This window comes from Perca flavescens, chromosome 18, assembly GCF_004354835.1.
Source record: "Perca flavescens isolate YP-PL-M2 chromosome 18, PFLA_1.0, whole genome shotgun sequence".
NCBI lineage: Eukaryota > Metazoa > Chordata > Actinopteri > Perciformes > Percidae > Perca > Perca flavescens.
Window position 1 is genome coordinate 19,349,825 of NC_041348.1, and position 25,183 is coordinate 19,375,007.

Below are 25,183 nucleotides of genomic sequence, written 5' to 3' on the forward strand. Positions count from 1 at the left end.
AACTTGTGTGACGTCATTCCCAATTCCGACCTCCGAGTTAAATGGAACGCAACGCAGCATCAGCAACCGCTTTACTAAAGTTGTCTCATAATCATGAATGTATTATATAATCCATTTAAACAATTGTGTTTGTCGGTGCATTACAGCCACATGAGGCTGACATGGCTGATTAAGACTGAGAAGATAGCTTGCAGGATGCAGTTGATTAGAGTTGGTTTGGTTGAATCTTCCATTTCAACAAGCATTTTCCAATTCACTGCCAGCTCCAGGGCTGCATTGCCCTGTAGCTTAGCCTGACATGTGATCACCATTTGGAGGGCCAGAGAATTTTACTTTTCATAAAGTTATTAAAACATCCACTAAATTAATTGTGTTTTTGTTGAACTGCAAAATACTAATCTTTGCTCGGTCTAGCAAGCACACTGCACCTCACTGGAGCTTGACAGTCTAAAGCGCTAAATCACAGAGAGCTGAGTCTCAGCAGGATTAAAATACTTTGAAAAGATTGCTAACTCATGCAATCTTTTGACTAAGTTTATATGAGCACATTAGATTGTTGCAGTAATTAATTAAACCAAATCCTTCACCTATTGCCTTGTCACATTCATATTAACAACAATACCAGTGCACTTCTTTTTGTAATGGGAATAAGTACCACCTATCCTATGTGTATGCTAGTTAACAAACTTCTTTGCCTTTACAAACAAGTTAATTCCTGCAGTGCATTACAGGGAGTGGTAGACTAATTTGGGCACCTCAGGGAGTCCAGAGGATGTGAGTCAGAATATGTACACTAGCCCCAGATCCAATTAGGGTGCACTACCACTTGGCTACTGTTGCATTATTGAAGCGTGTTATGGAACAGCTGGACCATAGATGATAGGGAGTGCTATTTAGACTTGGCATGGAAAAGTTACTACTTTAATTTGTGTCGAATTTGCACAGGTGTAAAATAATAGAAATGATCTGGGATTTATTATGTCAGAAATCACTTTTTCTTCTTAACTGTTGTGGAGATGACATGTTTATACAACTCTGACTTGAAAGTACAGACCATTTTCTGTTGGAACATAATTTAATCTGACAGCTTGCTAAAATGAGCAGATTTTACACCATTAAATGACTTATGCGGTCAGATATTATAACCAGCAACAAGCAACAGCACGGCCAAGTCAGACCAATGTAAACGTCTTTAATCGAACATCACACAACCTTTAAGAATAATCAATGCATGCAGCCACAAGAGAGTGATGCTGCTTAAATGAACAAAAATGGTGCTTGAAGGGCAGGAGTAAAAGGAGAAGAGGCTAATTACCTTTCATCTGTCATTTGGAGTTCTCAGTCACAGCAACATGTAATAATGATACCTCTCACTGCATGATCAATTCCTTTGATAAATTATAATGCTAAGATGGTGGCTGGATGGCACTGAGGAGTTGGCTATAATTAAGCCTTTGTTCCTCAAAAGCAGGTGTAACTGTAAAAGATGGTTTTAAATGCAAGGCATATGAATACACTTTTAAGTAGCGGGATAAATTTCTGATCAGCGTTTATACAATGCTGTTATCTGTATTACCTTTACGTAGTTATATCCTCAATATATTACAGCCAATTAAATTAACAGATGGTAAGTCAAAAAATAGGGGGGGACACACGTACTTGTTATAAAAAATTTATTTAGAATAAAACATAGCCATATTACACGTAGTGTGGTCAATCTATTTTACATACCTCAGAAGAGGCGACACAGTTCTGCCATGGTACGGTTCATCATGATTGTAATCATTAAAACATCATCATTAGTCGACAGTCAGAGGAGGTTATAGTAGTGTTGTTCAGTCTCACAAGTTTTACAGGATAGCATATAGCAGACAACAACAACGCAGTGAGGGACCAGTGCTAGAAGGCCAGTGGAAAAACCAACAGATGAAGTAATACTCGTCATAACTGGTGGCAAGCGTCAGCATGCCACAGACCCATTGTGGTACAGTAATAGTAACTTTTTTTTTAACTTGGTTATCTCCTTGTTGCTGTGTACACCAATACAGTAAGCTAAAGCTTAGAACGCTAAACCAGGTTGTTCTTGTTCTGTATATGATCACAATTGTTTTTAAACAAGTTTACAAACCACAAAAAAACAAAACTGTGTCTATGATTCTGAGGTAGCAAGGCAATCATGGCTTTCCTCTGATTTCTGAACATATATCTTTTAAAAAACTATTCTAAATAATGATGGCGGGCCTCTTATGAACCCAAATTCAGAACAACTTTAAATTTAAATCTTAATTCTCCAAAATGTCTCTCTTTATACACAATTCCACTTTCATTTATCAACTCTCAACTCTTGTCTTCCACACGTGGAACAGTAGAGGCACAGAAGGGGTAAAGTTTACATCAAATCGCAGTCGACACAAAAGTCTGCCGGCATATCAATGCTTTAAAGGGGAACTTGACATCAAGCATGCTACATGATAGATCTTCAAAACAAAACAGACGCTTTGAGAAGTGACAGTATTCAAAATGATCCTTTCGGCCACTAGATGTTATTAATCAGGAACTGTGCGTGCTCCCAAACATGGAAACCTGTGTCTACCTCCATACAGACAAATAACTGCAACTGGGGGCTGGAGCGTACAAAGTCGTGGAATGACAACAAAAAAAATCAACAGTTTGATTCCCAGTAAGGGCAGAATTAAAAAGAACAAAACACAAACTGCCCTCTGAAAAAAAAAAGCATATTTTACTATACAAAGCCCCGTGTCCATATACTCATCTGCATATCTAAACAAATCACTGACAAATGGTGAACCAAGTTCAGGTACAATCTACAGTTCATAAAATGTACAGTTTGCATAGTACAAGACAAGGTGGTAAAAGTAGTTAAGTTGTCTGGTCCTTTGCGTCTTTGGGATTTATGGTCGGGGGGATTGTTTGTTTGGGAATGGTCCTGCTGTGCACACACACTCCCATGTATGCCCACATACACACACACACATGCCATCTTCTGTTGGGACTGTCCTCACATCACCTGCAAAACAGAGAACACAGACATGAAATCATCATGTTGACAACAAAAATGACACCTTTTAAAACAATTGGTGTGCGCCTGTGTTCAAGTAGACCCACTGAAAGTTAGTACTCTTGTCTTTGAAGTGCAGCAGGTAAACCCGCCTCACTTCTCTTCATCAAGGCATGACTGTGTGGAAATATGAAAAATGTTGGAACCAAGTAATCGGGTTTGAAAGCTAGTAAATCGACTGCAGTGCCTCAAGCCAGTTACAGTCCATTAGGAGCTCAGTGTGAAGGAAAGGGAGGAGGTGGGGGTGGATGATGCAGGGGAGATTTTACAAAACAAAGCTGTCTTCTCAGAAATGGACTTAAGCACTCAAACCTATTCACCCATGCCTTTGTGTGAAAACCAACAGAAAGTGTATGGCACAGTGTTTGCCAAGGACAATGAAAAAAAGGATAAAAGTGAAAGGATGACTCTACTAAATACAAGTAAAAGGAGACTGAGAAGATGTAGGAACTTTAGTTCACTTCATTTCCTGAGTGTACTAAATACAAAGTATGTATTACAGGCACAATAGAAAGTCATGATGAACTTGACTTAAATTAGTAGAAAGTAGAAATAGTAAAGGAAAAGTATGTCTCTTTTGCAACAGCCACCACAAATAAGATATGTAGCAGATAAGCACTTTAACTGGCGCGTAAAGGTATTAGCTGTGTGTGAAGAGACAAGCTAAGCAGTTTTAAAATACAGTGAGAGAAAAGAAAGAATGGTGTGAGCGGAGTAAGAAATTACAGCAGGAAGAGGTCAGTGGCAATGGCTTTCACAACACCTCTGTCCCAAAATGCACCTTGGCCTCAGACTGGGGGAATGAGAGGAGCTGTAATGGGACTCTGGAGAGATCCATTAGCCATCTCTTTCTCACGAGCCACCAAATGTGCAGGGCTGAGGCCGGTGAAGGCTACATGGAGGGGACTACTTTTGTGGCAGCAGCTGTAATTACCTCTAAAATGTAGCTCTGCTCAAAGTTCTCTCACCTTGGCCATTACTAAAACCCGTGAAAACACAGACAACAAAGCAGAAAGTAGCTTTCATACAAGCTGCAAATACACAGACTGATTTATAGAACTATTGTGGATCTAAAAAAGTGGAAGAACCTCAGCTCACCTGTGGTCTTGAGGAGAGGCTCGAGGCTGTGGAAGACAAAGCAAAGAGTAGTTTCAGAGTTGAACTCCCCCAGTTTATCTCTGTTTTTATAAGTCTACACTAAATGATCAGCCTCCCACGTATCCGTGCACACGCTCAGCTCCGTGCTGTTCAGTCCCGGTGCCTCAGAGCTGTGCAGTAACCAAATGCTAATAATGCCGGAGCGTGTGTCAGATTAGAATGGATTTTTAACTAAAGCCCTCCTAGGAGTTTTGACTCTAAATATTCGAATGCAATCTAAAGTCAGTAAGCTCTAACTCGCTATTTGAAACATTTTTATTTACTTTTCTATTTGATTAAAATTCCCAGAGGTGGATACTCTTTCAAATTTTGCTATAAAAAGTAATGATTGTTGAAGGTTTTTCCTGATCATATCAAATATCAAATTTAAATGATAATAAAAAAAATACCTCAAGGCTGTACTTAAAATCTGTGTGTCTGAGAAAGCATTCATCAGAATCAAAAACCACAAAGTCAAAATGCAGAGGAACCTGCATGCACTGCACAAACCATGATTACACTTTTTTGAAAAAGTACACTCTATATACCATTCTTCATTTAAGGCCTTTTGAATACATGACTACAAATAAGAGCACAGCTGCTATCATTTATACATGACAATCTACAACGCGCGCACACACACACACACACACACACACACACACACACACACACACACACACACACACACACACACACACACACACACACACACACACACACACACACACACACACACACACACACACACACACACACACACCACCCACAAAGTCAAATGAGAGTAAGAGGTCATGAAGACAGATGTGGAGCAGCAGTGTGTGAGGTGTTGAAAGAGGACGGAGCAGACAGAAGGATCCACAAAAACAGTGAGAGGAAGTAAAGGAGACATTTAGAAGGTGGATGATGAGTCTAGAATGAAATTGTAGATTATGTTGACTTCATCAGGAAAGTACCAGCGTTTTTCTAATTGCGGTGAAGATTTAAGCTTGAAACAGCACATTTTTTAATTAATTCATTGACAGGAAATAAATTGGCAACTATTTTGACAATTGATTAATCGCCTTAGTCACGTTTTAAGAAAAAATGCCAAACATTTTCTACTTCCAGCTTTTCAATTGTGAGGATTTGTTGCTTTTCTTTGCCATACCCCACATTTGGGGTTTGGACTGTTGGTAGAGATAAACAAAGTGACAACATGACAAATTTCCAGAGGTGTAACGAAGTACAAATACTTAATACTAAATTTTGGGTATCTATACTTTACTGGAGTAATTATTTTACAGCATACTTTTTACTTCTACTCCTTACATTTTCACGCAATTATCTGTACTTTCTACTCCTTACATTTTAAAAATAGCCTCGTTACTCCTATTTCAGTTTGGCTTGTTTTCATCCCGGCTTGTCATTGTTAAAAAAAAAAAAAACACACACAAAAAAAAAATCTATTCAGATAAATCGCGCCATCCGGATAGAGTGAATTTGATTGTGGTTGGATGAAAAGTATAAACATATACCATTCCGACACCCTATTGGTTTGTACGCGATCCATTACACCTGCACAGACGACCGTTATCTACCGGACCGAATAGCAACGCTGATTTCGGTGCCTTATTTAGGTGTCACTTAATGACTGCGCTTCTCTCTGATGCTCCGAAAACGGACGTTTGAGGGAACTGAAACATCGCCGCATAGGACGCTAGTTAACACCAGACTCGACAGCAGGTAACGTTAGCCTACCGTTAGTTAGCAGCTGGAGTAAACAAAATTAAAATGCTGACAGCTAAACGGTGTAAAAGTGTGTCTGTATTTCACTGAGAGGATTGTAACACCAGCCTGTAGCTGCCGTTGTCTGAAAAACACAGAAAAGATGTGTAACCTTTTTCAGCCCTTCTGAGTTTGCAGGTATGATTTTGATATAACATTATTATAGTCATTATGGCCTTTAGAAAAATGTTTTTTTGTGGAGGTGGGGTAGTGCACTATAGGCCCCTGTGGGGCGGGCTAAGCTTTTGTCCTTAATGGCATGTTTTTCCCCTTACATTACTTTTACTTTATACTTTAAGTAGTTTTGAAACCAGTACTTTTACACTTTTACGTGAGTAAAAAACTTGAGTTTGACTTTTTAAACCCTAGTATCTATACTTCTACTTGAGTAATGAATGTGAATATTTTTGACACCTCTGCAAATTTCAAGGGTTCATGTTGAATTTTTTGGAAATTGTAAGTAAGTAAGTAAGTAAGTAAAGTTTATTTCTATAGCACATTTAAAAACAGCTTGCGCTGACCAAAGTGCTGTACATAGCGCATTAGCCACAGGGTAATAAAATAAAATAAGAAAAATAAAATAAAACACGTACAAATCCGTGATTTAGGCTAAAAAGTACATCGAAAGACAAACACTTAATTACAAACGTAGCAGGATAAGACAATTAAGATACCGGGAAGGCCAATGTAAAAAGATGAGTTTTGAGCCTGGCTTTGAATATCACAATTGAAGGGGCATTTCTGATGTCAGGTGGCAGTCGGTTCCACAGCTGAGGGCCAGCAACAGAGAAGGCTCCGTCACCTTTTTGCTTAAGCCGGGACCGTGGGACATGGAGGAGGCCTTGGCTGGAGGATCTGAGGGACCTGGGGGCTACGTGAAGATGAATACTATCAGCTATGTAGCTGGAGGCCAGGGCGTGAAGTGCTTTAAAAACCATCAACAGTATTTTAAATTGTATCCTAGACTGGACTGGAAGCCAGTGCAAGGAGGCTAGGACAGGTGTAATGTGCTCACGCTTTTTTGTATTTGTGAGCAGCCTAGCCGCTGCATTTTGGACCATCTGAAGCCGTGCCACCAGAGTCAGAGGGAGACCCAAGTAGAGAGAGTTACAATAGTCTAAGCCGGAGGTTATGAAGGCATGGATGACTTTTTCCAGATCATTGTATGAATTATTCTTAGTTGGTAAAAACTGGACTTTACAACAGAAGATATTTGTTTCTCCAGGTTAAGATGGGAGTCTACCCAAGTTATGTTGTTAAGTTGTGTTGGAGAAAGTTATGACCTTATAGACAAATTTATAGAGAAAGAATGCCATTGCTGTACAAGAGGCAGCTTTAGTTTAGAAGGTAGAGCAAGTCGTCCTTTAATCACAAGGTTGACGGTCCAATACGTATGTCGAAGTGTCCTTGAGCAAGACACTGAACCCCAAGTTGCTCCTGATGGGCAGGCCAGCGCCTAGCATGGCAGCGTCACCACTATCGGTCTAAGAAGGTATGTGTGAATGAGAGACAAGGTAGAAAGGCGCTATATAAATGCAGTCCATTTACCATTTACAAGGAGGGTACAAACTTGGCTAATTCATGTGTGATGGATGAAGTATGAACAGTTAAACTTTGTGACATGCACTATTTTTCTGCTGACCAGCGTGCTTGTGGCGAAACACAAATCTGCCTTCAGAAGCTGGGAAGACATGGTGGGAGAGAGGAGGAAGAGTGGGAAACTTACGACTGCATGCAGGGAAGGAGTTGTTAATCTGCTCCATTACATCTGCCAGGTCAGAGCTGCTGTGGTGGGAGTCCAGCAGCTCATCTGAACACACACACACACACACACACACACACACACACACACACACACACACACACACACACACACACACACACACACACACACACACACACACACACACACACACACACACACATTGAATTTCAGTTACCACAGGCACTTTAATATGGTGCCATACCACAGTGAGCAACAAGTTCCCATTTGCAGAGAAAAAGCGTGAGAGCAAAGTTCCAATGTTCAGTGTACCTGCTGAACACTGCCAAATGTAGGTCCTGCCATAGTGAATGAATGAAAGATGTTGTGTGAGTGTTTGTGTCTAAAGTCTTTTTGAGCTTAAGTGTCTCACCTGAGTTTTCAGTAAGTGGACCTGGACCTTGCACAGTTGGAGAGGACACTCCATTTACCCTTGAGTCGATCTCCGGCTGAAAGAGAGAGAAAGACACACACACAGAGGAAAGAAGGCAAAAAAGAAAACTCCATTATTATAAATATAATTATTCCACTTGACAACTTCAAAATTAGCCGTGCTTCACGGCCCCAGGCGGAGACAAGGGATTACCAGAGGGCTGCGCAATGAGATTTTTGTTGTGTGTACAAAAACATTTCTCATAAACACGTCTCTACCAATGTCCCGACTTCAGTTTAACATGCTAGAGTATCAATTACATTTTAATAAATTTCAATAGTTTGATTTTTAGTGTTCTAGCTAATTGGCATGTACAGTTATGTTGTGGAGTGCAACAATAAAAATTCCTGGCAACATGAATGACTTAACTCAAGTCATGACACCCCCAGCCACAAGATCAAACATATACTGTAATAATACACAATACACTCATGTCTCTAAAGCATAAGATCAAAGTTTTTGTGGGAGAAGACGCGTTTTTGTCTTGCCTTGATATCCGCACACTGTTCTTTTGGTTCATACTGCTATCCACTGTCTGCACTATGACTACAGAAAACCTGTTGTGTCCCAAGATGTCTTGAGTATCAATGAGAAGACCACAACAGACAGAGGGCAGAATTTAGCCATGTACACAGAGATTCACAGCTCAAGTGATAATGTGCAATCCCATTTCTTTTCTCATTCTTCATGATTACAATAAAGATTCAACTCATGGCTGATACAAAGAGTCTGATGAAAGCAATTTGTCAAACCAACAAAAAGAGAACACAATGACAGTTAAAAACCCAGTTACTCCTAAAAACATAACAAAACAGTATATTAATCCATCAATTAGAGATTAGGATTGTGTAAGTGAAGTGTGTACTGTGTACAGTTGATCAATTGGTGAAAGCACGCTGAAGCACTGATGCACAGAAGGGAACACTTGATGCCTGGTGACATTTACGGCAGACTCCCACATTCCCTTCAGCTTTTCAACTGCAAGAAACCAAATCAATGTAGCCTCCCTTCCCCTCCCTCATCACCCTTCTTCTTCTTCTTCTTCTTCTTCTTCTTCTTCTTCTCTTTCATCTCCTGGTGCCCCTGGCGCCAGTAAAGGCTAACACGTTGGAAATGTCTCTAGAGCACAGCCACTATCTTGAGGCCCGTCTGAGAATAGCTAAGGTCAGGGCTTTGGTCAGCCTTCAGGAGTATGAATTTAGTGCGTGCCTTCAAGCTGGCTGGGTTTATTATTCTGCAGCTTGGCAGTAATGCTGCAGTTGATGGAAAGACATGTTGACATATGATCAGGACTCTGGGGACGTAAATGTCAGAAACCAGAAGTTCTTATTTAGCGTGGCCATTTTTTATTGTATGTAGGTAGATGTGCGTGCCATGTTTGTATTTTTGGTCTTTTAGAGTAATTAAGAATTGTACGTAACAGTATATGAAGTAGTTAAAGTAGTTTAACATTGACCAGCTGAGAAAAAAATCAAAAAATCGAATTTATGACATATCAATCTACTGTTTAAAATGGAGGGAAATCTCCAATATGGTGAAGGATGGGTGCACAAAACCTGTTTTTCTGTCAAAATGTTAATCTTCATCCATTAAAAATCTGCCGAGTCATGTCAGCTGCCTTCCTCAGGCCATATTTGTTGTGAGTTATTACTGCTACCAGAGAGCCAATACCTGCTCCTGTGTTTGCTCAGTCTGATTTGTTGGGATTGCTGTTTGTTTGGCTTGAGGGTTGGGCTTTTTTCACTTGGCACAAACAATCCAACCTCCGTGAGCAATTAGGCTGGGCATAAACAAATCTGGAGGTTATTGATAGAGGGACGGGAAGCGAATGCTAGACTCCTGGATCGAATGGTAATGATGTGATTAGGATCTTATCTTAGCGGTTGATGAACAGATTTGGTTATTCAAAGGCACAACAAACTAAAACTAAAAACAGAATGGGTTAGCACGTTTACAAACGTGGATATTTATGTGGAGGTTCATAGGTGAAAAAGTAGGCTTGAAGGACCTTTAAACAATCCTTTAATTTATTGGAGGCATTTTGTATCATCAGCTTTGCATTTTTAAATTAATGTTTGTATTTTATGAGTTTCACTGTGAGTGAGTGAGTCTGTGAACTGTGTTTACTGCCCTGCTGCTCCCCAACAACAAGCCTAATGAACCCAAAGAAAAGACAACTTCATGAGACTTCATGGCTGTAAAACTCCTAATTCCTCTGAAAGAAATTTATTGATTTCATTTACTTTTTGAAGAACATCACCAAAATAACGAGTGCAAACTCTGCTACAAAAGATTAATAATCTGTATTACTGTGTCTTGGGGGGGGTGAAATGTCAGTTGTCTCATTTTACTTCCAAAGCTTACATACCAAGCTTTTTAAAGCTGGCAAATGCTTCTAACTTGCTTTTATATCACGCCATTGTGATTTAGCTACTTCAAGTCCTTTTCCAACATCTATGTTGTTTTCTCTCTGCTAAGCACCAAAACTACAGCCATTCTTTCTGCAAATGGCCTCTTCCCAGCTGCAGTTTGAATCCATTTCAAACAAGCCCACTTTGCAGTCGTCACAAAAAGTCCACAACAACAAGAAACTAGACTGATTGTCTTTGTAACGTATGAGTCTATGAATATCTATCTCTGTCACCTCTTAGCCATAACCTGTGGCTTCTCGGGATGAAACTGCCCAACAATTGTGTTCTGTCACCTGGTGCAGTAGCTGCCGGAGGCGATGGAGCTGAGACTCCAGCTGTTTGTTGTGTTCCTCCAGGATGTGCATGCGGGCCTCCAGCCGGCCCTTGTGTTGTCGTAGCAGCTTGGCCTCAGCTAGAAGATCGGCCTCATCAGGATGGGCAAAAGAACCTTCAGAATCCCAGGGGCTTCCAGCAGGGGCTCCTCGCTGGCCATGCTGCTCCTTTAGCTGCTCATACTCCCTCTGCAGGCTCCTGGGAAACAAGGGTTAGAAACACAACACACATCTGTCATGCCCAAAGCTGGAAGAAGTATTCTGATCATTTACTGCAAGTAGAAGTAATGTAAAAATATTCCGTTACAAGTAAAAGTCCTGTATTTCAAATGTTACTTAAAATGATGTATGTATTAATGTAACGTATGTACATAAGTACATTCCTGTGTATGTATGTTCAAACAGCTGACAAATGGAAGGAAAAACTTAAAACAAATGGTTGGTTCTTCCTTTAATTAATTATCCATCGAGGTCAAGGTAGGGTTATTGTCATTCTCCCCATATACAGTACTCTGACTCTACTTAAATGTAAGATTATATCGGTATATGTATACATGTTTTAGTACATGTTTACTTGTGAACATGAACACCGGTGTCATCATTATGCACTATGCACATATGTGTCTACTTTACAGCATGCATATGCTTTTGTAACTGAACTGTATGTACAGCATAAGTGCATATATTTGTATTTATGTAGTATATAATCTATGAATAGATAAATAGTCTTATGTATTTCAGCATGCACAGTATGCCTGTATATGTGTGTGTGTGTGTGTGTATGTATGTATGTGTATATTATATATATAACATGTATCTTATATTATTTTCTTTTTTTAACTGGTCTGTTACTTGTTTAAAAATAAGACTTATAGCCATGTGTAATCATTAACTTGACAGTGTTGTATTCCTGGGAGCCTTGTATAAATAGATCAGAGGACTAGTGTTGCTGAGAGCTGGGCTTTAATGGTAATATTACATTTGCCATGATTTATTTATTTATTTATATATATATATACACACACACACACACACACACACACACACACACACATATAGACACACACATACACATATATATACATACACACACACACACATACATATACATATTATATATATATATATATATATATATATATATATATATATATATATATATATATATATATATATATATATATATATATATATATATATATATATATATATATATATATATATATATATATATATATATATATATATATATATATATATATATATATATATATATATATATATATATATATATATATATACACATATATATCTCAATGCTGTGCCTTTTTGTCATGCTACAACTGCTGGTCTTGGAAGGCTTCTCTCCTCTGGGATACTTCCTATGATTAAATAATTATTACAAACTAACAAATATGGTTAATTATTATTATGATCACTAAAAGAATCTCATACTGAGAATTAAAAAGCTCCTTCCTGAACCCCCACAGTGGGGTGCCACATTAAAATACCACAGTCATGTTTACCTCTGCTCTCTCAGTGAAATCCTATTTGAAGTGGATTGACAGACATAAAGGACCCCCCCCCACCATATCTCTCGCTTCACTCCCACCCTCTCTCTCTCAGTGCAGAACCATAAGCTACCACGCTTTACTTAGCCGGCATTTATGAGCCTGGCAGTAAAGCTCTCTCTCTCTTCTTTCTCTCCCGGAGTGCCTGTGTACTGTATGTGTGTAATCAGTCTTAAATCAGTCCAGTCGAGGCCACTGGCTGCGCAAATGCACCACTACAACAATAGATCGTTGAGTGATCTACTGATTTACTAATCAAACCAAAGAAGGACTTGGCGTATGAGACACACTGGGGGTACGGGAAGTGTGTGGATGTTTATATATTGTGCACTGGAGTGTGACAATGAGCCCATGGACTCAAATGACACCCTGAAGCTGTGAGTACACATAAGCGACAAAAGAAAAGATAATCATTGATTTTCAAGTATTTCAAACATTTCAGTTTCCATAAAACAGACATTTCAATACTTTTAATAATGACTTCTTATTGATCCTGTGGAAATCTCAACCGAGGCATGATTATCCAGTTTAAGGAGATTGTCCAAACATAAATGATATTTTTCTCAACCTCTTTCCACACTGAATTCTCTGAAGTTTCATTAATGGGTAGTTATATTGCCTCACCTCTGTTCCTCCTCCAGGCGAGCTATGATCCGCTCCAGCTCGCCCCGTTCCTCCCTCTCCACGGCCTGTAGGATCTGGGCCGGACTCTGTGGCTGACTGAAGGGGGAGCCCTCCCCTCCCAGCGTCTGACAGTACTGCAGGATCAGGGCATGCTCGTCGTCCCTGTGGAAGTGAGTGCAGAGTTATGTGATGAGTAGGGAACCCAGACATCTTATCCCCGTTAGTCAGCTCAATCCACCTTCTGTTCAGATGGGAAGGGAGGACTTTTCTCAGCACATGAACGATGTACAACTGAAAAACTGTTTTGCAGTTTAAAAGAATTACGGTAAATGGCTTATAGCAAATCATTATGTTTGGAAATAACTTGGAATGGATGCTTAGAAATAACCATATAGCATAATATTGCTCTACAAAAGCAGAGCGCAGGAACTATAGAAGCAGTGAACTTGAGAAAAATGAATTACTATTGTTCAAATGCAGGTTACAGCTGGGAAAAAAAAATCAGTGAGTAAATTAACCTTTAGTTTAGTTTTAGCCATGCATATGTCCCTTCTAGCTTTCACTTGACATATCTTTCCTGCTTTAGCATTACCTGTCTAGTTGTCTGCAACAATTTTATATGCTGTTTTCAGGGAAATTATACATTTCTGTGGCATAATAATATTTATTATGGTAAAATAAATTCCAAAAATTCAGATTCCTGTCTTAGGTCTATTTTGAATAAACATATGGCTGTAAAGTTACTGAACCAATCACCGTTTAATCATCTTCTTTCAAGAATAAAGGTCAGAGGACATCAGGTGATAACAAATGCACTACTAAGAAAAAAAACATTTTACTGCACAAATAGAAACAACAGCTTCCAAAGAATCCTAATCTAAACAAAGCTACATTGCGGTAGCTGCCATGATATATAAGATCTTCAGCTATTGTAGGTCTGCTACGCTGTTAGTTCCACCATCCCTGGTGGAAAACAGATGTGTCAATCTCTACTATCTGATAAATGGAATAAAGGAGGGCTGGGAGGAGATGGAGGGAGCAGAGAAGAGAAGGAGCCTGGCAGACAGATGGAAAGAGAGAGGAAAAATGGCTGCTGGGGTCTGCTGTTGTGTATCTGTATGTGTGTGTATGTGTCAGTCTCTTTGTGTGCTATCTCAGTGATCTGAAAGAGGGTGGCAGGTCTTGCCAAAGCCCAGCTGTCACCTTCATTCTGAAGCACAACCTGAGCCTTAAGGACTAAACACCTGACAACCACACAAGCAAAAAAAAGATGACAAACGGTTTAAAAATCCTTTCCACTGGTAGAGTCATTTCCAGCGCCAGTTTGACAGCTCGAACTAAAGTTGGGCTGAGAAAGTTTAGTGGCGTTTTGACGCCACGTGTGGCTTTCTACAGTTTCCACTGCTGACTCTATTTTGCCATTTTTATTCATAGATTCAGCATGTCCAAATATCCAGCAGTGCTGAAGGTGTCATTCTGTGACGTTAACATCCTGCGGTTGTGTAACATTAAAAAGAATATATCTGGACTATAGGAGCACAATATATACATCCAACAATTATAATATATATACAATAGATTTAAAATACATTATTTTATATACCTTATTTCTGCAGCTTTGGCCATTGTTTCTATCGGTTATGACAACCATGTTACTTACTACAGTAATCATTGAGATTTGGGGACAAACAAACTAACAATTTGGCCAGATTATCAAAACGACTTAATGTGAAAGTAAAAGCGAAAAGTGACCCAACTGGAAATGTCGTTACTAATCCAAGGCAGCATGGTGGCTGGAATGTTTTCCCTGTGCTTGCGTGGGTGCATGCAACTAGGACTACAGTTGAAAATTAGCCGACTGGCTAACACTGGCGCATTTACAGAAATGTTTGTCCTAATCAAATAAATAAATCACAGAAAACTGTGTGGGATTGAACTGCAATGTCGTAAAGTGTGGAGGACATTTACAGCAGACTGTTTGGCCTAACTTGGAGTCTTGTTTAAAACCTGTCTGATCCTGTGACTGCTTGTTTCTTGCCCACTGGTGGACTTCTTTTTAGCAATGTCGCTGCATTCCCAGATCATAGTACTATTACAGTACTACTGCCCTAAACTACAGAAATAATATCCAGATTGTAATACAATAAGACAAAGCAGGTAATTTAGTTTAAGTAGGTAACTTCCTTTACATCCCTAATAGCAATGACCAATGAGCTTCAAGGGACAGAACACTGCATTGACCTCCATCAGCTGAAAACTGTGCTGTACTTTAAGCCACACCTCAAATCAGTGACATCCAGGCAGGAACTCTTGGCACCTTTTCAAATAAGTGGTGACTTGCTATAAACTTGGTTCACACACTCTTATCAGGGCCAGACCATAACGGAGTCCATAATCCCTGGCTATAATGAGTAAGTTAATCAAATACGCTCTGGAGAGCTAACTGGCACACTGAAACGTCTCAGGTTTTACATAAGACACCCTTGAATTTCACCAGAGGAGACAATCAATGAGTATTCAGAAATGGTTCAGAAAACCATTATCACCACGTGTATAATACCAGAGGCTACGAATAGGACGCTTTTTCTTTCTCAGAGATGAAATAAGTATGCCGTTTCATGACCAAGGACTGGGGCGTGCGGAAAGCTAATGAAAGGTACACAGAATGAGGCTTTCACCTCTTCTCACATAAAAGAACAATATGCCAAGCCAGTCGCCTTCCGTGTGTGCTGAGGAGAAAAAAAAGGTTTTTTATCATTAACCAGCCCAAGCTCCTTGTGTGATTTAAAGCACAAGTTTAGAGAGTTCTTTTCTTAAAGAACAAAATTTGTGTCAAGTTCAACCTTTTATATATTTTGTTAAAAATGAAAGACACAAATGATAAAAGAGACTTTTTAAACTTTCTAAACAAGGAACTCAACCACTCTGAATTAAGGAAATGTTTATTCCACTGTTTATTTTTATCTCATGTAACCAGTAGCTCTTCCTTGCCTTTTTCTTTAATGCAGTTCTTTCATAAAGTTCTTTATGCAGTCTTGACTATTTTTTTTCCACAAATTAACTTTAAATTAAATTTCCGAAAACTCTTATAGAGCTTTCTACATATGCATACACACATATACATAGTTATTCATCAATTTCACTCTAATATGGTGACTTGGTGAAACTGCTGAGTTACTGATAAATGACACAGAGAAAGCTGGCAGAGAATGATGTCAAATTCCACACCATTACTGCAACATGCAGCAATAACCCCCCCCCCCCCCCACACACACACACACACACACACACACACACACAGACACACACAGGTTTCTATTTGAAATATGGGTCTGCTGTAACAAGGGAGAAAGGGACGATGGAAAAAAAGCTTAGTTCCTGTAGAGAAACTTGAAAATTGGTGGCATTGTTGTCTGCTGGGGTTAGGGGATAGGGTCCGGCACAAACTGAGTGACCGATTAGTCAGGTCCCTGGCAAAAGGAAGCTGCAGCAGGACATTATAGCTGGCAGGGGGAGCCCAGAGGGGAGCAGAAAGGGGTTCATTACGTGTGGAAATGGGCACTACAGGAGGCAGAGCTGGCTCACAAACCACATGCTTGGAAATACTGGGAGAAAGAGGAAGTGCAGTGAAAGGACTGGAGGCTCGGGCAGTGTGGTGCCGGTTGAAGAGGACGGAACACAGAAGAAAGAGACAGTAGAGGAAGAGAGCATCAGTGTGGGAGAAGAATTAAATGTGATGAATGCCAAGGCTATTAGCTGCTATGCATTGTGACTATGCTTGGGGTGCTTGGTGAGGGTGAGCAGGGACGTGGCTGAGGGGCCTTTTACAGTCTTTACTCAACAACAATAGTCTCTGGGCCTGATGCCTAGCCAACATATCACAAAGCAGGCAGCTCCTCTCAAGCTGAATTGCAGCTGCCTAGACTGAGCTCAGAGAGAAAAGGAGAGAGATAAAGACAGCTGGTAACAGGTCTACCAGTCTTTCATTCTCTCCCTCTGGTGGGATGTCAAAACCTCGCTTTCTGTAGGACTAGTAAAGTCTGGGTGTATTGTTTATGATGAAGGGCTTAAAAAAATCTTTCAATGTTTACCTCTGTGCTTAGTGTTCAATCTGAAGGTTGCCTGGGCCCAAAGGTAAAACATGATTAGACTACAACTAAAAAAGATGAAAGGAAGTTTAAAAAGAAAAGGGATGGAGAAAGGGAGAGGGACAGGAATAAAGGGCAAAATATCAAAAGACATGAAAAAGGGACAGCACTGGGGGAAAGACTGGCAAGCGAGAGATAACCAAACAAGCTAAAAAAGCTGAGATAAAAAAAGTGCAGCAGGAATAAATTAATGTACTATATGTTTACTAATTATTGATATCACTGCACAGCTGGCCGCGAGACCAAATCAGTGTTTGCAGGCTTTGAGCGATCAGAAAATACCAGCCAAAAGCCAAACATGCATGTAATTGGCAAACACAATCATCCATGTTACACTATGCGTGTTTTCATAAGCACAAACACTGCCAAGAAGGCTCCTACCGTATCAAGCATGGGGATTGTGTGTGTGTGTGTGTGTATGTGTGTGTGTGTGTGTGTCCTCCACACAGACGACCAGATGGAGTGGTGTGATAGACAAGAGGCTTGGGTGAAATCAGCTGTAGGCGGAAAAGAATAAATCTTATAAAAAGAGAGGAAAGACAGTCAACCACTGCAAACCAAAGGCATTAAAAAGGAAGCCTCATAGCTGAGGAGCCTGACAACACAATGTACAGCCTCCTCTTTTGTGAAGAGATATGGCTGAGTGGACTGTTTTACTTTAGTGGTATCTACTAATGCAAAATACTGCTTTATTTTTAAAGTTACTTTTTTCCTTAAAAGTAGGGCTTGATGGACACATTGGTGTATACAAAATAAACTACAGGTTTAATTAGCGGCACTGGCCAATATGTTGCAACAAATGAAAGTGTATATATATCATGTCTCAGGCTTAAATGTTCCTTATTTAGAGCTTGGTTATTACTTTTATATACAAATAACGTAATTTGGCTTTGCATTACAAAAACTGCACATTAGATCAAAAAAGGATGATTTGTTTTTAACTTGAAATGTGAAGTATGAAGTTACACACAGGCACTATGGTGTGCTCCGTGCTGATAAGCATTAAGCCATTCTTGTCAAAAATGTGTGCTGAAAAAACACACTAGTTGTGGTTTCGTTTGCGATTGGCATTTCATTCTTTCTTTTTCTTGGAGGATTGTGCACTTTTTATCTTCGCAGCTACATTGTGGCTGTTGTTTTGCAGCAAAACCAAATGGAAATTTTGCAGAAATGACACGGGTGTGAAAGTGAGTGAAAGCACAAGAACTATGATTATGTTCTAAATGTGCCCTGGTGGGTGTTTTTCCCTCTGCTGTTAAACCCATTAGCCTTCATCAATCCATCATCTCCCTCACCTCATTAGCGCTCTATCCACTTTGGTATATGTGCGTCAGTGTTGTTTCAGAGCTGGCTAAGATAATGGCTTCTTCTCTTAAATAAGCCCAAGTACAAAGCACAAAAGAGCAAGGAGGAGTGGGAATAATGTGTTTGTCTCGCATCATGAAAGCTCGGCAAGGAAAATAAATCCACCTTCTCCTGCTCACCAACACATTTTGTCTTTCTATTCTTCTGTCCTTCTATTGATCAGCAGAAAAGCAGAGAGAGCTTTTGGGAGTCTTCAAACGAGCACGACCTGTTTCTAAAACCGCTATTGTACACGGCAAGGTTGGATGTAGGTGAAGTGTGGGAGCAGTGGTCCACATGATGCAGGCACATCAGCAGGGGATGCAACCTCCTACAGAATGAAGCTTGATGCTTCACTTCATCTTCACTCAAGATTCTCAAAGGTTTTCACCATCCTCCCATGTGCCGTTTCACTGTTGTGCTGTAATACTTAATTTTTAAGAATTTTCTTTTTTAAAATCTCAAAACTTGTTTTCCTTATGTGCCATACAGGGAATTTCTTTGCTCCCGGTGCACACTTTTTAACACTTCTGAAAACACATTTGTGTAAAAAAAAAAAAAAAAGAAAGTTGATTTTTGGCTTTGTGCTACTTGAAGATGTTGTTGAGATGGGAAAAAAAACAAAACAAAAACTGCACCCTCTCTTTATCGGTTACATTCTCAAGCAGAAATTAATTTCACACATGGTTAATTTCAAAAACGATGATGATGATCTAGGATCTGGGAATTCTTGTGATCTACAACTGTCTTATCAAAACGGAAAGTTATTCCCTCCAAAGACAGGAACACAGTGAAAAGTGTGTGCCTGTGTGTGTGTTTCTTTTTGCACACACACATTAGTGTGTCCATGAGCCCAGAGGGCGTTTGAACCTCAAGCGCTCATTCCCCCGATTAGGATCTCAGTTGGAAAAGGGACAAATACGCCCTTCAACTCGAATAGCCTGCAGAAGACTTTAGAGCTCGTGCTCATCAGCTTTTCCCCTTTTTTTGTAATTTCTTCTTTTTCAAGTTTGCCATGTCCTCATCTCCTCTGATCAAAGATAACTGGTCGTTATCAGAGATGCTGAAACCAATCACACTCACTTCTCATTGTTGGCACTCAAATCCATTTCATTTCTACTAAAGTCCTGTCCTTCCTGCTGAATTCAACTACAGCCCATTGTCTTTTTTTCCCCCTCACTCCACACTTCTTTTGCTCTCTCAAAACCATTCGAAATTCTCACACACTCTTTCTTCATCTCTTTTCAGCAATGTGGGAAGCCACCTTCTTATTTCCTTAGCTGGTTTTGATACACTGAAAGCAGGAAAGGCAAGTTTTTGGGGGCTACCTTGACAGGTAAACAGTGCACAGGGAGATGTCTCAGAGTTATAACGAAATCTAATTTTTGACCAAGATCTGTGAAAAAAAGTTGGTTGGAAACGTGTGATCATGTTACAGTATGTATAGAAATGTTGGAAAAGACCAGTGGTGACTTACATGCTTCCTGTAGCTGAGCTGCTGTCTGTGGGCAGAGAGCCGTTGGAGCGCTCCATCTGGGCCAACCTGAGAAAGAAACCCTCATCAGTGGCTACAACTTTAATTACCAATTAGAACTGAAGCATATAAACCTTGTGATCATCTCATCAAATTGCAGAACAGCGATGGCAACAAATGCGGATCTCAACGCCACAGTAGCACACCAATAAAAAAAATCAAAGATAGTAGTCTCAAAGCAGGTAAATGACAACTTTGTGGTCTAGTATATGTGTGCACAATTATATTTTTTGGAGATGTACAGCAGAGATGTGTGAGTGTTCGGGTCATATATTCAGACAAAGCAGCCATGCTAATGAGGCCGGTTCCTTAGATCAAAGCCTGTATTTACTGAACTCTGACAGTGTGGCAGCAGGGTTGTCCAGCAGAGTAAGAACACAATCCACACACTAAACTTTAGGATGAAATTGGACTATGACAGAATATGCATGGAGGGAGAAATATAAAGTTATTATTCCACTGGTGAAACCTCATCAGTGTGTGCATTTTTCCATGCAAATTTATAAGTTACGCTATAATCTACTATGTCAGCGTCTATATTTCAGTAAAAATTGTAATTCGCAAGGCTCATGTCTGTGTCATTGCTGATAAAACAATGCAAGCAGAAATGCTGAGCGAAGGTTAATGGTGTGTGACCAATGAAAGGTTACAGGCCAGACAGAGCAGCGCTGCGTCACAAGAGCCTTCATGATTAAAGCTTTCTGTGGAGGGACGCTGGGTTCTGTTTTGACACGAATAACCCTTGTCCGCTTTAGAGGAGATAAGCTTTGGACTGATTAGAGATTCATTCAAGGGGTAAGATGGGATTTGTGAAACTTTGGGGACTTAATAGTCAAACTTGTCTTAAAATCAAACACGACAGGTTTTCAATCTCACTGCAGCAGAACATTAGTTTGGCGATGTGGGTGATGATTAACTGCAGATCACACACTGTGTACATGGATCTGTTGATGCACGCAGCAGGATCATCTGAAGTGGGCGGCTGAAAACAGCTATCGGGCGTGGGTGGCTGCATGGTTCAGTCCTCTGACATTTAATGTATGTGATCACCACGAAATAAAAAGCAGATACACAACGTTCAAAAGTGTATTTCATGATTGATTGTAACTTACCTGACACTTAACAATTAAACAAATGCAAATAGTCTACTGAAACCTAACGGAACTTCTTTCCACTGCACTCGAGGTTTACAAAATATCTAGAGATGCAGTGTTTTCCAGTGTGAATATTGTTTAAAGTTCAGAGTAATAGTAATGACCCCATATTTAAAGTTACACTGAACATTTGTGGAGCATTGAACAGATTCCTGGCCATGAGAGAAATTCAGATATTACTGATTATTCTGATGGGAAACTGGAAAATAATATTTTTGCTTCTCTCATTTGTATAGAACTGCATGTTGAAATGGATTTCAAAATGACATGCAATCTCAAGCCCAAAATAAGCAACAGGGTTCTTTGATAGATACAGGCAGAATGTGCTTCGTTTGTGATTCTGACCTAAAAGTGTCAATTTGATACTTGTTTCTTACTGTTATGAGAATAAATAGCAAACACCTCCTCTTCAAGAAGCACAAGGGCAACTAATAAAAGACATTCAACATAATTTGGATTTGTATGATTGTCTGGAAGCTTTACTGTACAGTCAACATATATTACAGTATAACAGTTCAACAATTCTGTAAATGTTTCCTGAAAACATTTCACTACATGTGCATATTATGAGGTTTTCATTTGATTTTGAAAAAGTATGTGATTTTTGGTAAATAAGCTAAAACTAGTAAGGTCCTTTAAAAGTGGAGTTTTCATTCTATAATGAAGCTTTTTAAATGTGTAACATTTAAATGCAGTTAGCAAGTCTTTATGTGTGTGCGTTGTGGCATCTGAGATGATGAGTTGATGATAATTGGGGAATGCGATGCGTACCTGCTGGCATACTGCTCTATCCTGGAGTGGGTGTCATCATGAGAGAGCTGAGGTGACTGGGGCAGCCTGGAAATGAATGGAGTAATGGAGATGAATGAGATTCTGCATGCTCACACAACCTCATTAATACACAAGAGAATCACAGGCACATGCACATGCTCTCACACACACACACACACACACACACACACACACACACCCTAATTGCCCTTCACAACATCACCTAGAAAACAAATCTGATGATCCTAGAGAGAGAGAAATAGGGGAGCAGGATGATCTACGGGGCAGGTGGACGGTTTTTGACAGCCACTGCTGGGATGAGCAACTGAATGCAAGTTGGATGCTTTAGAGAAGAGGAGAAGGTGACGGTAAGGAGACAGTGGGTGTGTTTTTTTTTCAGTTGCATGTTCAGCCAGTGGATCGGGCAGGCAGGCAGGAAGGCAACATGCAGTGCAGTCATGGCTTAGTTGAAGTGAGGACTTAGGGGGAGGTGAGTGAGGAAAGAAGGGAGTAAAGGAGGTGTTGTTAAAAGGCATTCCAGTCTGCAGCCGATGTGTTGTTGCTGGTGCCGTAGATACTCACTCATACTGCTCCGGACACATGCTGATGAGGGTGACGGGACTGTAAGAGAATCGGAGGGAAGGAGGGAGGGGCAGGTAAGGTACCACAAAACATTTCAGGATCAAAAACACAGCAGTTGGAGGAAGACATGGAAGGAAATGTCTGTCCAACAGCTGAGTGGCCGGACTCGCATACAGTCACCAGTACACATAGTACACACACAGTACACACACAGTACACACACAGTACACACACAGTACACACACACACACACACACACACGTGGTTATGATTATCCCCCTGTGACATTCTCTAATACCTGCATCAAAATTTGTGACTTAGAAAGTGTGTAGCTTGACAGTCAGTTTTGAAAGGGTCAAGATGGGCAAGTGGATATGTCAACACACTGTAATAGTATATGCACGTTATGTGTATGAAAGCTCACAAAGAAAAGATTTGATTATGTCAGTTGACTTGCTGCTGCGGTCATCCATGTACCTGTGCACTTATCTCGTTAAAGTGTTTACTATTGTCTGTGTAGTATTTCAAATAGTATTTTATGTGATTTTTAAACTGTATGTATTTCTAATGTATTTATTTACTAGCCCTCCTTCCCTTTCCCTAAGTGGCTATGCCACTTGTCAGGCCACCATTGTAAATAAGAACCTGTTATTAATGACTTGCCTGTAAAAATGAGGTGAAATAAAAAAAAAAATAATAATAATAATAATTGTGTTTTTATTTTTCACAACTCCTCCTGCATACAGAATGATATGGCCCAAATTCATTCCTTTTTCTTATTTATTTCCATCAGGATTTACTGAAATAGCATGCCAGCATAAACATATATAGAACCTCTTTTCTAGTTAATCTGCTATTAAGTACATTGCTGTATGTTATGAAAAGATGTGTTTGGTGCATAAGAACCAAGCTGATGAAGTTTCCAGTTTCTAGTCTGTGATAATTGCAGCTATACTTAGTAACGCAGAGCATAAATTGCTATTTGTAAGCAAATGGGACATCCTCTAAGTCTTATCTCAAAAAATACATAGATGTATTGCAGAGTGTTGTTTTCAGTGAGGAAGCTGGCTAAAAATTGGTGCGATAACAGTTGAGGTTGACAATTTTTTCGCCTTGTGTTTCCACATTAAAGCAGGGAAATTTAGAGGGAGACGTGTGGCTTGGTGGTTATGTTCCTCCCAGCGGGGCAGCCAGTGTAGTCACACTTCTGTAGCTGCGAGAAGAATTGAAAATGCAGCCGGGGATTCAGACGGAAAAGAAAAAATAAAGAGCGAAACCGTAAGAGAAAAAGAGATCGGGGTCGGCAGGGCAAACTGAGCTAACTATTCAGAGATGGTGGTGCGGCAGTTTTATGCGCCCCCGCCCACATCTTTGCCTGAAGGAACAGTCAGTCTGCTCATTTTGTTTTTCAGGAGAGGGATGTCAGTTTTCATCTTAGCCAAAAAAAAATTGACAGCTTTGTAGAGTGAAGATGGTTTTGTTTTTACCTAAATTTGTCAAACCCGCATAAAATGACTTTAACCTTTAACCCTGGATACACTTGAGGAGACGTAGTTTGTAGCAAAGACAGAAACACAAGTTACTGTAACAGAGAGGGAGGGAGAGAAGGAGAGGAAATTGGAAATGAAGCATGAGGAAAAAAAAATGAGTGAAGGAAAGGTGACTAAAGGAAAGAGAGGGAGGGGAGAAATCACGACAGCAGAGACCTTGGGAGTATTTTGGGCCTGACAAATGTGGCAGCTGTAAAGGGTGTGTTTTTATGAAAGGCTTGTTGTGCTTGTTGAAGTACAACAACAAGGAGCAGAGCCCTGTTCAAATTTCACTTCCACTGGTATTGTGCTAAAAGTCTGAACAGGCTAAACCGCGGTCAAAATGCATGACCACCATTCAAATTTATTATGAATATCTTAATTTTAATGACTCAATCTAAAACAAATTGCTTTTTAGTAAAAAAATATGGCTTATTCTATTAAATCTGAGATTAGTTCAAAATGAAAAAAATATTTATTATATTTTTGCATCTTCACCTTTTGATTTGGCACTGACATGAATGAGTCAAACTCAATTACACAGAAAATTCCAAATATACAAACAGAATAAAGATTTTTTAACATTTTAACAAAGTCTTTAAAAAATGAAAGTCAATGTCTTGCCAGTAGGGTGGACGTTGAACCTGGGGTAAACAAATGGACCATGGTTAAGCAAAAACACCCAGCCACAAGCTGTAAAAGCCACTTAGAAGGGCATGAAGCTACCAAACTTACTTGGAGCGCTGCTGTTCTCGTTGGCTATTTAAGAAAACTTGAAACCGCTGACTAAGAAAAAAACTGCAAAAAGAGCTGATGTCTTTTCTCATTTCTTTATGTATTTGTCAAAATTGTGCAGTCTATTTTCAGAGTTGTTGGTTGTTGTTTTTTGCCCTGAAAGCTTTCTAAAAATCTATTTAGTCTATCATGCTGTCATAGTCACTCTGTCACAGTAAGCACTACTTCCCTCTGCTCTCCCTCTCCTCCATTTTCTCTATCAGGGACAAA

General features: G+C 39.8%; 1 protein-coding gene across 10 annotated transcripts in view; it reads right to left on the reverse strand.

Moving 5' to 3' along the window:
• Nucleotides 1–1,656: 1,656 nt before the first annotated feature.
• Nucleotides 1,657–25,183, reverse strand: part of utrn (utrophin) — a 181,355-nt gene continuing 157,828 nt past the window's right edge. For 5 of the 10 annotated variants that reach the window (XM_028605472.1, XM_028605473.1, XM_028605475.1 and 2 more), the window contains 8 exons: nt 22,650–22,688; nt 22,068–22,133; nt 20,086–20,151; nt 13,117–13,278; nt 10,883–11,120; nt 8,119–8,194; nt 7,710–7,793; nt 3,630–4,203 (listed from right to left, as the gene is read on the reverse strand). In XM_028605472.1, the coding sequence (XP_028461273.1) occupies nt 4,169–4,203; nt 7,710–7,793; nt 8,119–8,194; nt 10,883–11,120; nt 13,117–13,278; nt 20,086–20,151; nt 22,068–22,133; nt 22,650–22,688 (766 nt within the window). In that variant the 3' untranslated portion in view covers nt 3,630–4,168. Of the gene's footprint in view, nt 3,029–3,629; nt 4,204–7,709; nt 7,794–8,118; nt 8,195–10,882; nt 11,121–13,116; nt 13,279–20,085; nt 20,152–22,067; nt 22,134–22,649; nt 22,689–25,183 lie in introns of those variants that run through there. The other 5 variants (XM_028605469.1, XM_028605470.1, XM_028605468.1 and 2 more) reach the window with 5 other exon arrangements.